The 11,938-nt window shown below is 61.4% G+C and overlaps 5 protein-coding genes across 5 annotated transcripts; 2 read left to right on the top strand and 3 right to left on the bottom strand.

Annotated features, from left to right (window-relative positions):
• Positions 1-145: 145 nt before the first annotated feature.
• On the bottom strand, positions 146-1,614 carry VTJ83DRAFT_900 (uncharacterized protein; the record flags this gene model as incomplete). Its single annotated transcript, XM_071014595.1, has 2 exons — positions 146-421; positions 625-1,614. 2 exons carry the CDS (start codon positions 1,612-1,614, stop codon positions 146-148), a joined length of 1,266 nt encoding a protein of 421 aa, XP_070870253.1.
• A 1,773-nt stretch (positions 1,615-3,387) lies between these two features.
• VTJ83DRAFT_899 (uncharacterized protein) lies at positions 3,388-5,190 on the top strand (the record flags this gene model as incomplete). The annotated part of the gene is made up of 2 exons (XM_071014592.1): positions 3,388-3,424; positions 3,506-5,190. The coding sequence occupies 2 exons, from the start codon at positions 3,388-3,390 to the stop codon at positions 5,188-5,190; spliced, it is 1,722 nt and encodes a 573-aa protein (XP_070870252.1).
• Positions 5,191-5,617: 427 nt separating this feature from the next.
• VTJ83DRAFT_898 (uncharacterized protein) lies at positions 5,618-6,223 on the bottom strand (the record flags this gene model as incomplete). Its single annotated transcript, XM_071014591.1, has 1 exon — positions 5,618-6,223. The coding sequence occupies one exon, from the start codon at positions 6,221-6,223 to the stop codon at positions 5,618-5,620; it is 606 nt and encodes a 201-aa protein (XP_070870251.1).
• Positions 6,224-6,817: 594 nt separating this feature from the next.
• Positions 6,818-8,771, top strand: VTJ83DRAFT_897 (uncharacterized protein; the record flags this gene model as incomplete). The annotated part of the gene is made up of 3 exons (XM_071014590.1): positions 6,818-6,820; positions 6,901-8,137; positions 8,206-8,771. 3 exons carry the CDS (start codon positions 6,818-6,820, stop codon positions 8,769-8,771), a joined length of 1,806 nt encoding a protein of 601 aa, XP_070870250.1.
• A 390-nt stretch (positions 8,772-9,161) lies between these two features.
• Positions 9,162-11,023, bottom strand: VTJ83DRAFT_896 (uncharacterized protein; the record flags this gene model as incomplete). Its single annotated transcript, XM_071014589.1, has 3 exons — positions 9,162-10,108; positions 10,235-10,317; positions 10,398-11,023. The coding sequence occupies 3 exons, from the start codon at positions 11,021-11,023 to the stop codon at positions 9,162-9,164; spliced, it is 1,656 nt and encodes a 551-aa protein (XP_070870249.1).
• Between the last annotated feature and the right edge of the window lie 915 nt (positions 11,024-11,938).

The raw sequence follows: 11,938 nt of genomic DNA, 5'->3' as shown, positions 1-11,938 counted from the left end.
CGACCCAACCTTCATCTATGCCCTCGCAACCCCGCCGTCTTGTCTATGAATGCTGATGCGACCGCCAATCCAGGTAATTTTTCTACGCCACGTGGAAATCATCCCGAACCATTCGTGATGTCATTTCATTTCAGCGTTATGCGGTTCAACTCCCTGTGCTGCCCAGGATCTCGCTGCCAACGGCCGCGACGGACGGGGCCAGCTGCTCTTGCCGCTGCTTCTCGGCCGCCCGCGCTCGCTCCTCGTCGTCCTTGCGCTTCCGTGCCGAGTAGGTGGTGTAGCGGATGGTGCTGAGGGTGAGGATGGCCATGAAGAGGATGCCCAGGGCGGAGCGGCGGATGAGGACCCATCGCAGGGCCTCAATATTGGACTTTGCGTCGCTGTTGAGGGCGACGCTGATCTTGTAGTTGATTTGTTGGATCTATTGGTTTGCATGCGCAGGCGAAGGGGCCGCAACGCCGTCGGAGCCGGGAGGGGCCCTTCGGGGGTTGGGCCGTCCATGAGAGGGTCATTAGCGTATGCTCCCCTCTTGATTCTCTAGAGATTGGAGGCGGCTAGAAAAGCGGGAAAGGGGGGGGGGGGGGGGAGAGAGAAAGAAAAGGCAAGGAAAAAAAATAAACACACGCGACTTTCGACAGCCTTTTGCTCCTCGCGCACGGCCATGCGGCGGTCGTTGAACATGCCGCGAACGCTGTCGTTGAGGTTGACCAGCTCTTGGTTGAGACGCTGAGTGAGGATGTCGACCTCGTGTTGAAGCAGGGTGCGTTGTTGCCGCAGCTGCTCGTCGGCGGCGCGGCGGTTGTTGCGCACCTCGGCGCCCAACTCGCTGCAGGCGGCGCGGAACAGATAGGTTTCGTTTTCCATGTCGGACTTGGACATGAGCCCCCCCTGGGCCTCCTTCAGGTGCACCGCCAGCAGGGTCCGGATCGCTTTCATGGCCGTGACGGCCTGGCCGTGGCTGTATCCTCCCTCTGTCAGCTGCTTGACGAGGGTGTACGAGTCAAAGTGGTGGACGTAAGGGGTCGGGGCGCGCTTCTTGGGCCGGAGGGACGTCGCGTTGGGGTCGGCGGTCGAATCCCGCGGCGCAATGGACGCCTGCACTCCAGGCGGCGGCGGCTGGACCGAGTCGGGAGGGGGGCCCATGTGCAAGATGGCGTCCATGGGGCTGCCCTTGGTGGTTTGGGTGACAGGGTCGATACTGGAGGGAGGGGGCAGCTCGATGGTCTTGGGGAGGTCAGGTCGAGAGGAAGAAGACGGTGATTGCTGCCATTGTCGGTCCCTGGGTGGCGGGTCCTTGAGCGCTTCTTGGACCCGTGCCTGAGATTCTTGTCTGCCGGCCTCTCCTTCTTTGGCCGACGGCGAGGCGGGAGGGTCGGGCGGAAGAGGCTCGATGCCCTTCCCAGCGCGCCCGGCAAAGGCTACCTGCCTGGTGCTGGACGGCGTGGTAAACAGGGCGGCATGTCTGCAGCACCCGGACGGCGGGAACGGCGAGGACGGCGAGGACGGGTTGCTACGGCGGGGTCGTCGTACGAGGGGCGAAGCGGCCGAGTCGGCCCAGCGGGTACCGGAGCGGAAGAGGCGAGGGTAGAGAAAGGCGAGGCGGTTCGTCGCCATGCCGGGGGTTGTTGCTCTTCTCGCCGCGATGGTGCTATGGATGCTATCGCCTGCCGGCGCACATAGGTCCTGGGCAGTCGGGCATTCAAAACAACCAAATTGCGTGGGTGCTTTGGCGGGGGCGGAGGGGCCGGGAAGTAGGTCACGGGAATGGCATGGGATCGGAACCGGAGGTGCAGGCGAGATGGGATTTCGGGTGTCGATGTCGAGTGAAACGCATGCGCAACTTCCAGGTTCCACACGGGAAGCGTACCTACTACTAGGTACACAGTAGTTGACTAGTTAGTTACATGACTAGCTCGCAGCGTCGGATGCTGTCCCGTCGCAACGGGCCCCAATGCAGGTCGGCGGGCCTCTCCGTTCCTTCGGCGGGCTCCTTCCTTGAGCCGGGCCAGGCCGGCAGAAGGTGGGGCTCTGCGGCCCTCAGGGCAGGGACGCCTTCCCGTCAGAGGGAACTTACGCGTCACGCTGGACCATGGAAAACGGTTCCAGGAAGGTGGTAAGGTACCTAGTTATATACCTCCCACCTACCCAAGGTACGGTATGTCACACATCGCCGTGTGTATCGGTCGCATGGAATGCAAACATTTGGGAGGTTCGGTGATCAACAGTAGGTACCCAAAGTATGTAGGTACACAAGAGTCCATCCGGTGTGCAACCCCCCGGTTGGGCTTGGGCTGACCACCCCCGGGAGCTGTTGAGGCCTGATGTCACCGCTTTCTTCGTCCCGGCTAATTCGCAGCACCCGGTACGGTAAGGTACCCTACCCGTCGTCTACCGCAGGGAAAACCAGAGCAGCGGCCGGACAGGGACGGGAGTACAGTGCCCACCACAGGCGGGGCTCGGCTGGGCGCGGTGGTGTCGGCCCGGCTGCCCAATGAGACACAGCGCCGCGAGCACAATGAGCCAGCGATGACGATTGTTGGATCATCCCTGCCCTTTGCTCGTTGCACTTTGAATCTGGAAGCTCCATCCATCCTCTTGCTCTTTCTCACGGGCACACGGGCACTGAACACGAGAGAGGCGCAAGCGTCACTTCACACCATGACATAAAGGCAGATACCTACCTTATTCCATCCTCCCCCTCCCCGTTCCTCACCATTTCCGTCTTCCCGTTGGCTCATTTTTCCCCAAGTGGTTTTTTTTTCTAAGCAGAGAGCCATCTTGAGCGAAGCCGTAATCCAGTTTTTTTTTCCCCTACGTGGTGCCGCCCATCAGCCGTCTTTGCCCATTCTGCGATGACTCGACACAGCTCGCCAACTCGCCTGGACCCAATCCTCTCCTGACACGGCTTCTCCCTTCATCTCGCTACGCACCCGGCATTTCTATTCCAGCCCGTGGGAGAGCCTGGTGCATACAGTGAGCGAGCGAGCGAGAGAGTGAGAGAGAGAGATAGAGAGAAAGCGAGAGAGAAACCTCTGCCTCTTGCACCTCGTCGCCGTCGTTAGACATCGCGGAGAGAGAATAGCCTGATCGTTCCGGGGGTGGGTTGAGTCCTTTTGTTCGTCCTACAAGCAACCTTATCTCTCTCCCCTGCCGGACCTTATACATCCGGTCAGCGTACCGGCCCGGTTTCCTCCCCTGCTATTATCCTGTAGTCGGGCATACCTTTCTTCTTTTCTTTCTTCTTCTTCTTTTCTTTCTGCTTGTCAAGATGGGTTCGCCTGCCATGAACCGCCCTGTCTGCTGTTAAGTCGCATGACCATGATGGGTTGCTCACCAGTAGTATCCGATAGGGCCCTGACGGGGTTCTCCACGAAAAGGCCTCCAGCCATGTGGCGGCTGTTCCGTTCGGCGTCTCCCAGCTACGGTATGTCTCGCCGATGCCGATGACGAGGCGTCATGTTTCCCCCCCTGGCTGTCTTTGCTCTGCGTATTGACTCTCAACCAGATGCCAAGGCGAATGATCCTCCTCTGATCGAAAGGAGCTCGACCATCAAATCATATACCACCACAAGAGCCACGTACCCTGGCCTTCGCGTCTTCTACAGGAAGCACCAGCATGCCGACAACCTCCCCACATCGCCCGCCCCGGTACCCCTGTTGGTGTTCATCCACGGGCTTGGGGGTTCTGTCGCCCAGTTCAACGGCCTGCTCACCAGCCTGACGCCCATCGCCACATGCCTGGCCGTCGACCTGCCCGGCTGCGGCGTCTCCGAGTTTGCTCCCCGGAACTGGGAGGCGTACTCGACCAACGCCCTCGTCGAGCTCCTCGAGACCGTCATCGAAGACCACCGCGATGCCGCTCGAGGCCAGGGCGTCGTCCTGATCGGCCATAGCATGGGCTCCTCCCTCGCTGCCTTGCTCGCCAACCCGCGGAACCCCAAGACAGAACTCCACGAGCACATCCTCGGCGTCGTGGCGATTTGCCCGACCTCGGGTCTACCCGACAAGGCAAAGGTCCGCGTCCTGCGCACCGCCTTGTGCATCCCGGGCTTCATCTTTGATCTGTGGAGGGCCTGGGACGGGCGCGGCGGCGTGAACAGCCCCAGCGTGCGCCGCTTCGTCGGCCCGAATGCCGACGCCGAGTCGAAGCGGCTCCAGCACATGTTCAACCGCCAGAGCCGAACCCCGGTGTTCCGGCGCATGGCGTGGGGGGCGCTGCCCGTGCATTCAAACGGGGCACCGACGGACGGCATGGCGGGCCTCGACATCTGGGGGGGCCTGGACTTGCCCGTGTTCCTGATCGCCGGCGCCGACGACCACGTCACGCCTCCAGGCGAGGTGGACAGGATCATGTCTGTTCTCGCGGATTCGAAGACGAAGGCGAGCGCAGAAACCAGGGACAGCGACAGCAGCAGCGACGAGCAGACGGACGCGAACGGCGCCGTGCGGCTCCCGGCCCTGCCGCAGCACCCCGAGAAGCATGTGGCCAACACCAAGCTCCCAAGCCCCGCGGGGCACGCTCTTTTGTACGCGCCACCGACGGTGCCAGTGCTCGCCGGGCTCATCTCGGACTTCCTCGCCTCGCATGTCACGGGAAGGCTATCGCTCGCGTGGCAGCTACAATACCTGTCCAAGGGCGGCAAGTGGGACGTCAAGAACCTCGAAAAGTGGCGCAGCGTGGCGCCCGTATCGGCGCCCATCGGCGGGGTGTTCCGCGCCATCAAGACGCTCCGCGAGGTGGACGAGGAGCATTCCCCGCGCGTCTTCGTGCGGAACTGGGGTCATGTCATCAAGGACGTCATCGACATCTCGCACGACAACCCCGTGTACAATCCGCGCGGGCTCGAGGACGGCGGCATCCACTACCACAAGTACCCGACGCTATCCAAGGTGCCGCCCAACGATATCGAGATTGCCGGCTTCATCGAGCTCGTCGACAAGATTCGCGCCGACCAGCGCGAGCGGGCCCAAGCCGAGGGTTGGGGCGACGGCTGCGTCGTGGGTGTGCACTGCCACTACGGCTTCAACCGCACGGGCTTCCTCATCGCCTGCTACCTCGTTGAGCGGTGCGGGTTCACCGCCAAGGAGGCCATCGAGGCGTTTGCGAAAGCCCGGCCGAACGGGATCCGTCATGCTCACTTCCGCGACCGGCTCCATGTTCGGTACTCGGGCATCAAGAGCGATTCATGAGCCTCTCCCTTTGGCTCTCTTTCTTTCTCTCTCTCTATCTTCTCTGCGGTCTGCCTCCTCCGGGACCTTCTCCTTTCTGGTCATGTCTAATTCTCCTGGTGTTTTTGATTGAAGCGATATGGGGGACTCCTAGGTCGTCATTACGGTTGTGTGTTTTTTTGGGTTTGACAGGATAGAGGCGGGTCGCAAGATGGGTTCTTTTCCTTATTATTATACCACTGTTGTTGTCTGGGTGGCGGTTGAATGTTTTGTGCTTTTTTTTTTTCTTTTTTATCGTTACGCTTGTGTGTCAGTACTATTACTACAACTTGACCCGCTGATACATGCTTGTTGCCCATCTCATGTTGAAGGTTGACGTCTCCCACACATCTTTGGATATATCAAGCGAACTTCACCACCCGTACCACCACCGATTGCTTACGTCGAATCACAACTCGCCCCGACTCGCCAACCACGCCGCTCCCGAGTCCGCCCAGATTTCGTACTTTTCCACCCTCGCCTCGCCATCAAACCCGAGCACGTAGTAAAAGTCCTCATCCCACACCTGGCCCGTGTTCTTCCACGTAAACCTCGCCTGCCCGCGCACCCCGACCCGCCGAGCCTCAGCGTCAACGGCGTAGTCGGTGAAGCGCATGCCCTCGTGCGAGACGCACTCAGCCATGACCGAGAGGTACTGGTCCAGCCCTTCAGGGCCGCGGAACTGCCGTCCCAGAAATGGCGCGAGCTGGGCCAGGCCGTGCTCGTGCACCAGAATATTGCGGCGGCGGCGGGTGAAGTGGTTGCTGAGCAGGGTGCCGGTGGGGGTGGAGGCGGCGAAGGCGTTGCAGAAGGCTTGGGCGGCGTGGAGGAGCTCTTCGCGGGTCGGGGACAGCGGCGGGGGTTGTTGGGTGCGGTACGGGAGAGGAGGGTGGTCGTAGTCGTCGGGATGGTGGCTTTGGGACGCTTCTTGGGGTTGTTGCTGCTCTTGCTGTGGCTGGATGTGCGAGGACGGGGTCGTGGTGGGAGGTTGGAAGTGGGAAAAGAGGGAGTGCATCTTGGTTCAGGATAGGTATCTAGGGTATGGTAGCGATGTCAGGAAGCGATAGCCTGTATATTCTGCATGGTGTGAATTGGAATTTGGAGCGTAGACACCACGGGAAATGCGAGTCTCAGAGAAGCGGTGGTGGCTTGACATTTTGTCGACATTTTTACAGCGTATCCGCCCGCTGCCAGCATGTGGATTACAACGCTGCGAGACAGAATATCGATCCCTGTCGCATCGACGTCATTGATGGATGCATACCCATCGCCGGGGCTGCGCTCGAGAGGAACGGCCGTGGCTCCACCGGCATGTCTCCCAGGTCCCATTGGACGCCTCGCGCAAGCCTCGAGTGGGGCCCTGCAGCGCTCAGAGGCCCGGCTGCAGCCTCCGAGTTGCACAGCAGGAACCTGGGAGGCACCCGCTAAGCCCGACCGGAGCTTGGACCCTGACGGTTATCATCGTTCCTGTCCTTGTGACTCGGGTCTTCCTCTAATAACCCTCCTCCTCCTTCTCCTCCTCCTCGTCCATCCAAACATCCTCCCCTCCCAACATAATCCTCACGAGGCCGGTAGAGAGAACTCTGCGGAAGCGACGGGACAAACAAGAATGGTAGGTTGACTCTCTTGTTCTTCGGCGAGCTTTCGGGTGAATGAATCGAGGGGGCTCACGCTGGAACCGTAACGACGCAGTCCTCGCAATCGGAGCGGACACCGCTCCTTTCCGATCGGCCGCCCAATCCAGACGCCGGACCATCGAATCAAGATGCCAACGCCCTCAAGAACCCGCCGTCTGCCTCGGCGCGCCGAGCCACGGGCCTCCGCGAGATAGTCCTCTTCATCTGGGCTCTCGTGGCCACCGCCGGCGTCGTCGTCCTCGCCGTCGTCCTCCAGCACCACAGCTCGACCTCCCATCCCGCACAACCCATCGCGCCGACCGACCCCGTCGCCGGCGGCCCCTACTCTCCGACCCCGCCGTCAGTCGGCAAGAAGAAGAAGCGCAACCTCATCTTCATGGTCTCCGACGGCATGGGCCCGACCTCCCTCTCCCTCACGCGCACGTTCCGCCAGTTCGTCTCCGGGCTGCCCATGGACGACACGCTGACCCTCGACCGCCACTTTTGGGGCTCCTCGCGCACCCGCTCCACCAACTCGTGGGTCACCGACTCCGCCGCCGGCGCCACCGCCTTCTCGTGCGGCCGCAAGAGCTACAACGGCGCCATCAGCATGCTTCCGGGTCACAAGCCCTGCGGCACCGTGCTCGAGGCCGCCAAGCGTCGCGGCTTCCGCACGGGCCTGGTCGTCACCACCGATCTGACGGATGCCACGCCGGCCTGCTTTGCTTCCCACGTCGACTTCCGCATGCAGATGGACGAGATCGCGCTGCACGAGGTCGGCGAGGGCCCCCTGGGCCGGGTCGTCGATCTCATGCTCGGCGGCGGGCGGTGCCACTTTTTGCCCAACACCACCGCGGGAAGCTGCCGTGCCGACGACATCGACGTGGTGCGCCTGGCTACGGAGAAGCACGGCTTTGCGTACAAGGGCGATCGCCAGGGGTTCGACGAGCTGCGCCGCGGCAAGAACGTCTCCCTGCCGTTGCTGGGCTTGTTCGCGGCGGCCGACATACCGTTCGAGATCGACCGCCGCCACATGGCGGACGTGTACCCGAGCCTGAGCGAGATGGCCGAGGCGGCGCTGACGGCGCTGGACGCGGCCACGCGGGATAGCGACGAGGGCTTCTTCCTCATGATCGAGGGCAGCCGCATCGACCACGCGGGCCACTTTAACGACCCGGCCGCCCAGGTCCGCGAGGTGCTCGAGTACGACAAGACGTTCAAGCTCGTCCTGGATTTCTTGGACAAGTCGGACACGGAGGGCGTCCTGGTCGCCACGAGCGACCACGAGACGGGTGGTCTGGCGACTGCCTGGCGTACGTCCTCTCTTTTTCTCTCTCCCACCCCCTATTTCTCTATACGCTCTGTTAACCCATTCGTACAGAGGCCCCCAACGAACTTCCCGTCTACAACTGGTACCCTGCCGTCCTGGCCCGCGCCAACGCCTCGGCCGAGCACTGCACCCGCCTGCTGCTCCAGCACGTCTCCGCCTACCCCGCCGAGTCGGAGCGCGCCCTGATGGACTGGATCAACCAGGAGCTCGTCATCCGCCGCCTCGGAATCCCCGACGCCCTCGAGATGGAGCTCAGCGCCCTGGCGACCAACCCGACCGCCGCGCTGACGGTGTTCAGCAAGATGATCAGCCAGCGCGCTCGCGTCGGCTGGAGCACCCACGGCCACAGCGCCGTCGACGTCAACGTGTACAGCTCCGGCGGGCCGGGGACCGAAAAGATTCGGGGCAACGTGGAAAACACAGACATTGGAAAGTTTTTGGCCGAGTACCTGGGCGTGGATGTGGACGAGATCACGAGGGAGCTCCAGGACAAGCTTGTCGCCCAGGGCGTGCCATCGTCGGAGAAGGAGAAGGAGCGCGCGAGCGTTGAGGAGCAGGAGCTGAGCAGGCTGGGCGCGCAGGTCGGCGGCGAGTGGAAGGAGAGCTTCGGCATGTAAACGGATGGCAGATGGGCTGTGTGACCCCGGCAGGGCGTTTCTCATCGCATGGTGTACGGCACGGTGCGGGCAAAGGGGAGAGGAGAATGAGTCATGGTCATGAAGCATTGGTTGGCAGCTTGGACTACAAGGACGACTTGGCTTGGATGGGGCGGGTGCAATTGGGGTTTTGTTTTGCTTTCACTTGAATTTGGTCTCATGTCCCCGTGTGCATCGATCGGCGGTTGAAGTGCTAGCGCGAGAAGGGCAGGTCTCTGAACATATGAATATCAGGTTCTACGCGAACCACACTCGCTCCCCTGCCCCTGCCGGCCATGCAACCTGATGTGAGCGAGATGCTCGCTCGCAAAGCTTGATGTCGGGCCTGGCGGCTCCCTTGCCAGCCTCCGTTCAATCATCTGCCGCGGCAGGGTCCAGGGGCTCGGCGCCTGGCAACGGAAACGGCCAGACGTCGATGGCCCCGCCAAAGTGTTTTGAACAAAACGGCCGCAGCCTGGCAAGGTCTTGCTGGGTGAAGCTCGAGGGCGGGTGCTTGCCGCTGAACACGATGTGCAGCGTCCCGTGGTTCCGCTTACCCTCCGGGTCCGCCGCAAACGTGCCCAAGAGGCGCCGTACGGCCGTGTACGTGAAGGTGGAGCGTTGGCTATACAGCGCGAGCGACCGTAGCTTCCCGAGCCCGCCGATGGGCTCGAGGAACCGATCGTCCAGCTCCAGCACCCTCAGGTGAAGAATCTCCATGTGCGGCGTCGAGCGGCAGATGTGCTCCAGCGAGGCGTGGCTGAGGGGCTCGCCGAGGTCGAGCTGCTGCAGATTTCGACACGAGGCGATGGCGCGGCAGAGCTGCGCGTTCCTGGCTTCCCAACGATCATCTTGGGGCGTCGTGTCATCGCGATTATACGACGTCAACACCAGGCATTGCAGCTCCGTTTGCCGGCTCAGGGCCGAGCAGAACCCTTCATCCATTTCCGTCTTGGGGTTGTTCAGCACCAAGCGTCGGAGGCGGATCAGCGGCGACTGGAGAATTTCGGGGACAATCGAGTCCCAAATGGGGACGTCTATGAGAACCAGCTCTTGAAGATGGCCGCAGTTGCTGATCCACTGCGTCACGTCCTGGAGGAGCTGCGGTCGTCTGGCTTTCCAGTCGTACGAAAAGTCGTCGTTTTCGACGCGAATGACGAGGCTCTCCAGGGATCGGCACCGTTGGAGCGTAGTGAGGGACGCAAAGGCAGAGGGCACCAGGCTCTGCAGAATCAGGGCCTTGAGCGATCGGGCGTGCAGGCTTAGGGCTTGTATTGGTTCCTTGCTGATGTGATCCGTATGTATCATCTCAAATTTCTCTGGGAGACGTTAGCAACCAAAAGCCCCCCTTCCCGCCCCTCCCCCGCCCCGGGCCGCCACTCTCTCCCCTCCGGCGAGCCGAAAGAAGGAGCAGACGCGGGTAGTAAGGGAACCTCCTCACGCACCGAGGGAGTCGGGCTTCAAATTCTGGATGAATGCTCCCAAATGATGGAAGTTGGCACTCCGGCTGCTGTCCTGGATGATCCGTCTGGTGGACCGCATCAACATCTGTGCACGGGCGAGCGGGAACAAGCCCCGACATCTTCCACCGCTAGGGACGGTGCTTACACTCCTGTAAACGCTGGGCAGCTGGCTCGGATCGCGCTACCAACGGTCCCGTCAAGCACGCCAACCTCCAAGGCTTGAAGGAGCTTCAGCCTGCGGAAGCCCGACACCCACGAGGCCAGGCGCGAGGGCGGCAGGGAAAAGTGTCCGGTTTTGAGAAAGGAAAGGCTGCCCTGCGTCGTCTCGTCGTCGGCTGGCCTCCGAGTTGGGCTGGTCAAGAGGTTGACCATCTCGGTGACAATGGCCGGGTGGTCCAGATTCCCATCGGGTTTCCGTATGTCGAGCATTTCGAGCGGGTGGCTAAACAGGGGAGATTGTCCAGGCCTCTGCTGGCGGACAAAGTATTCGCAGCTCGTAAGGTCTATCTCGGTGATCCAGAGGTAGTAGGGGAAGAGGGTCGTGCCGAGGGTGGAGGCGAGGATGGAGTGCCAGAGAGACGGCAACTGGGTGAAGCTCTTGTGTTGGATCGAATAGAGCTCGGGAAGCGCCAGGGCGGCGAACCCCATGCACACGCGGGAGAATTGGTAGAGGTCCAAGAAGCCGTTGACGTAGAAACCATTGTGAACGATCAAGGCTTGCACGACAAGCCGCCAGATTTCTGGGGGAAGTTTTGGGGTGGGCTGTGGCATGGTGGTGGGTTCGGTGCGTGCCAGAGAGATGCCGAATGGAGAGGTTAGGACTCAAGGTACGATGTAGAAGCTTCTCGTTGAGAAGGCAGACGGGAGGTTTCTTTGGTTGATGTGCAAGGAATGGATCTGGGGAGACCACAGCTCGACCGAGCTGAAGCCCTCCCCCCCCCGCCCGAGTCAGGGGGTTGGGCATCTGTATCGGGGTTGGTGATAAGGCGGACACAAGCGGGTTGACGCGAACTGCTCGCGTGGTCACGTGCCACTCAGCAGTCCACAGCAACCCAACGCCGCCCTTCTAAACGTCATTCTGAGGTGCGCGAATGGATCGAGGAGTCTGGATGTTTCGGTTCGGGAGCGTGCCTAGACAGTATCCATCTCCAGACTCGCCGCGTCCATCAGGTCGAGAATTTGCAGACGCCACCGCAATTTATTACGGATTGTCAGGCTGGAAACGTACCTACCTATGGGGGGAAAACAGAGAGTTTCAGTCCCCGAATTGTCAGTGCACGACCGACCCTGAACCTCCTGCTTCCAGGCTTCCAGGTTTCCAGGCTGCTCCTTCGGGGCCTTCCAGCGTTGTCGGGTCTGACGGGAGGGTTTAGGTGGCACCAACCATTGCAAACACAGCCATATCGCATTCGCGATTCCAAGCCCGGAAGCTGCGAACGGCGTACCTGAACACCGTACCGTACCTTCCAGGTTACCTGCCCGAATTCCACCTCATTGCCGTACCTGGGTTCTTTGGTACTTAGGCACGCTCCTACCTACCGTAGGCACCGACTGGGGCATCCAGGCTGCGACTTGGGGGTTGGATCAGTGGAGGTCCTCGTCCTGCGCACCACATCCGCTGTCCAGCTTCCCGTTTTCCAGCCTGAACCTCCATCGGTGGGGGTTGGCTCCGGTTTGCACGGGACG

The sequence above is a fragment of the Remersonia thermophila genome, chromosome 1 (genome assembly GCF_042764415.1).
Source record: "Remersonia thermophila strain ATCC 22073 chromosome 1, whole genome shotgun sequence".
Classification (NCBI taxonomy): domain Eukaryota; kingdom Fungi; phylum Ascomycota; class Sordariomycetes; order Sordariales; family Chaetomiaceae; genus Remersonia; species Remersonia thermophila.
This window is presented reverse-complemented; position numbering and strand designations above follow the sequence as displayed.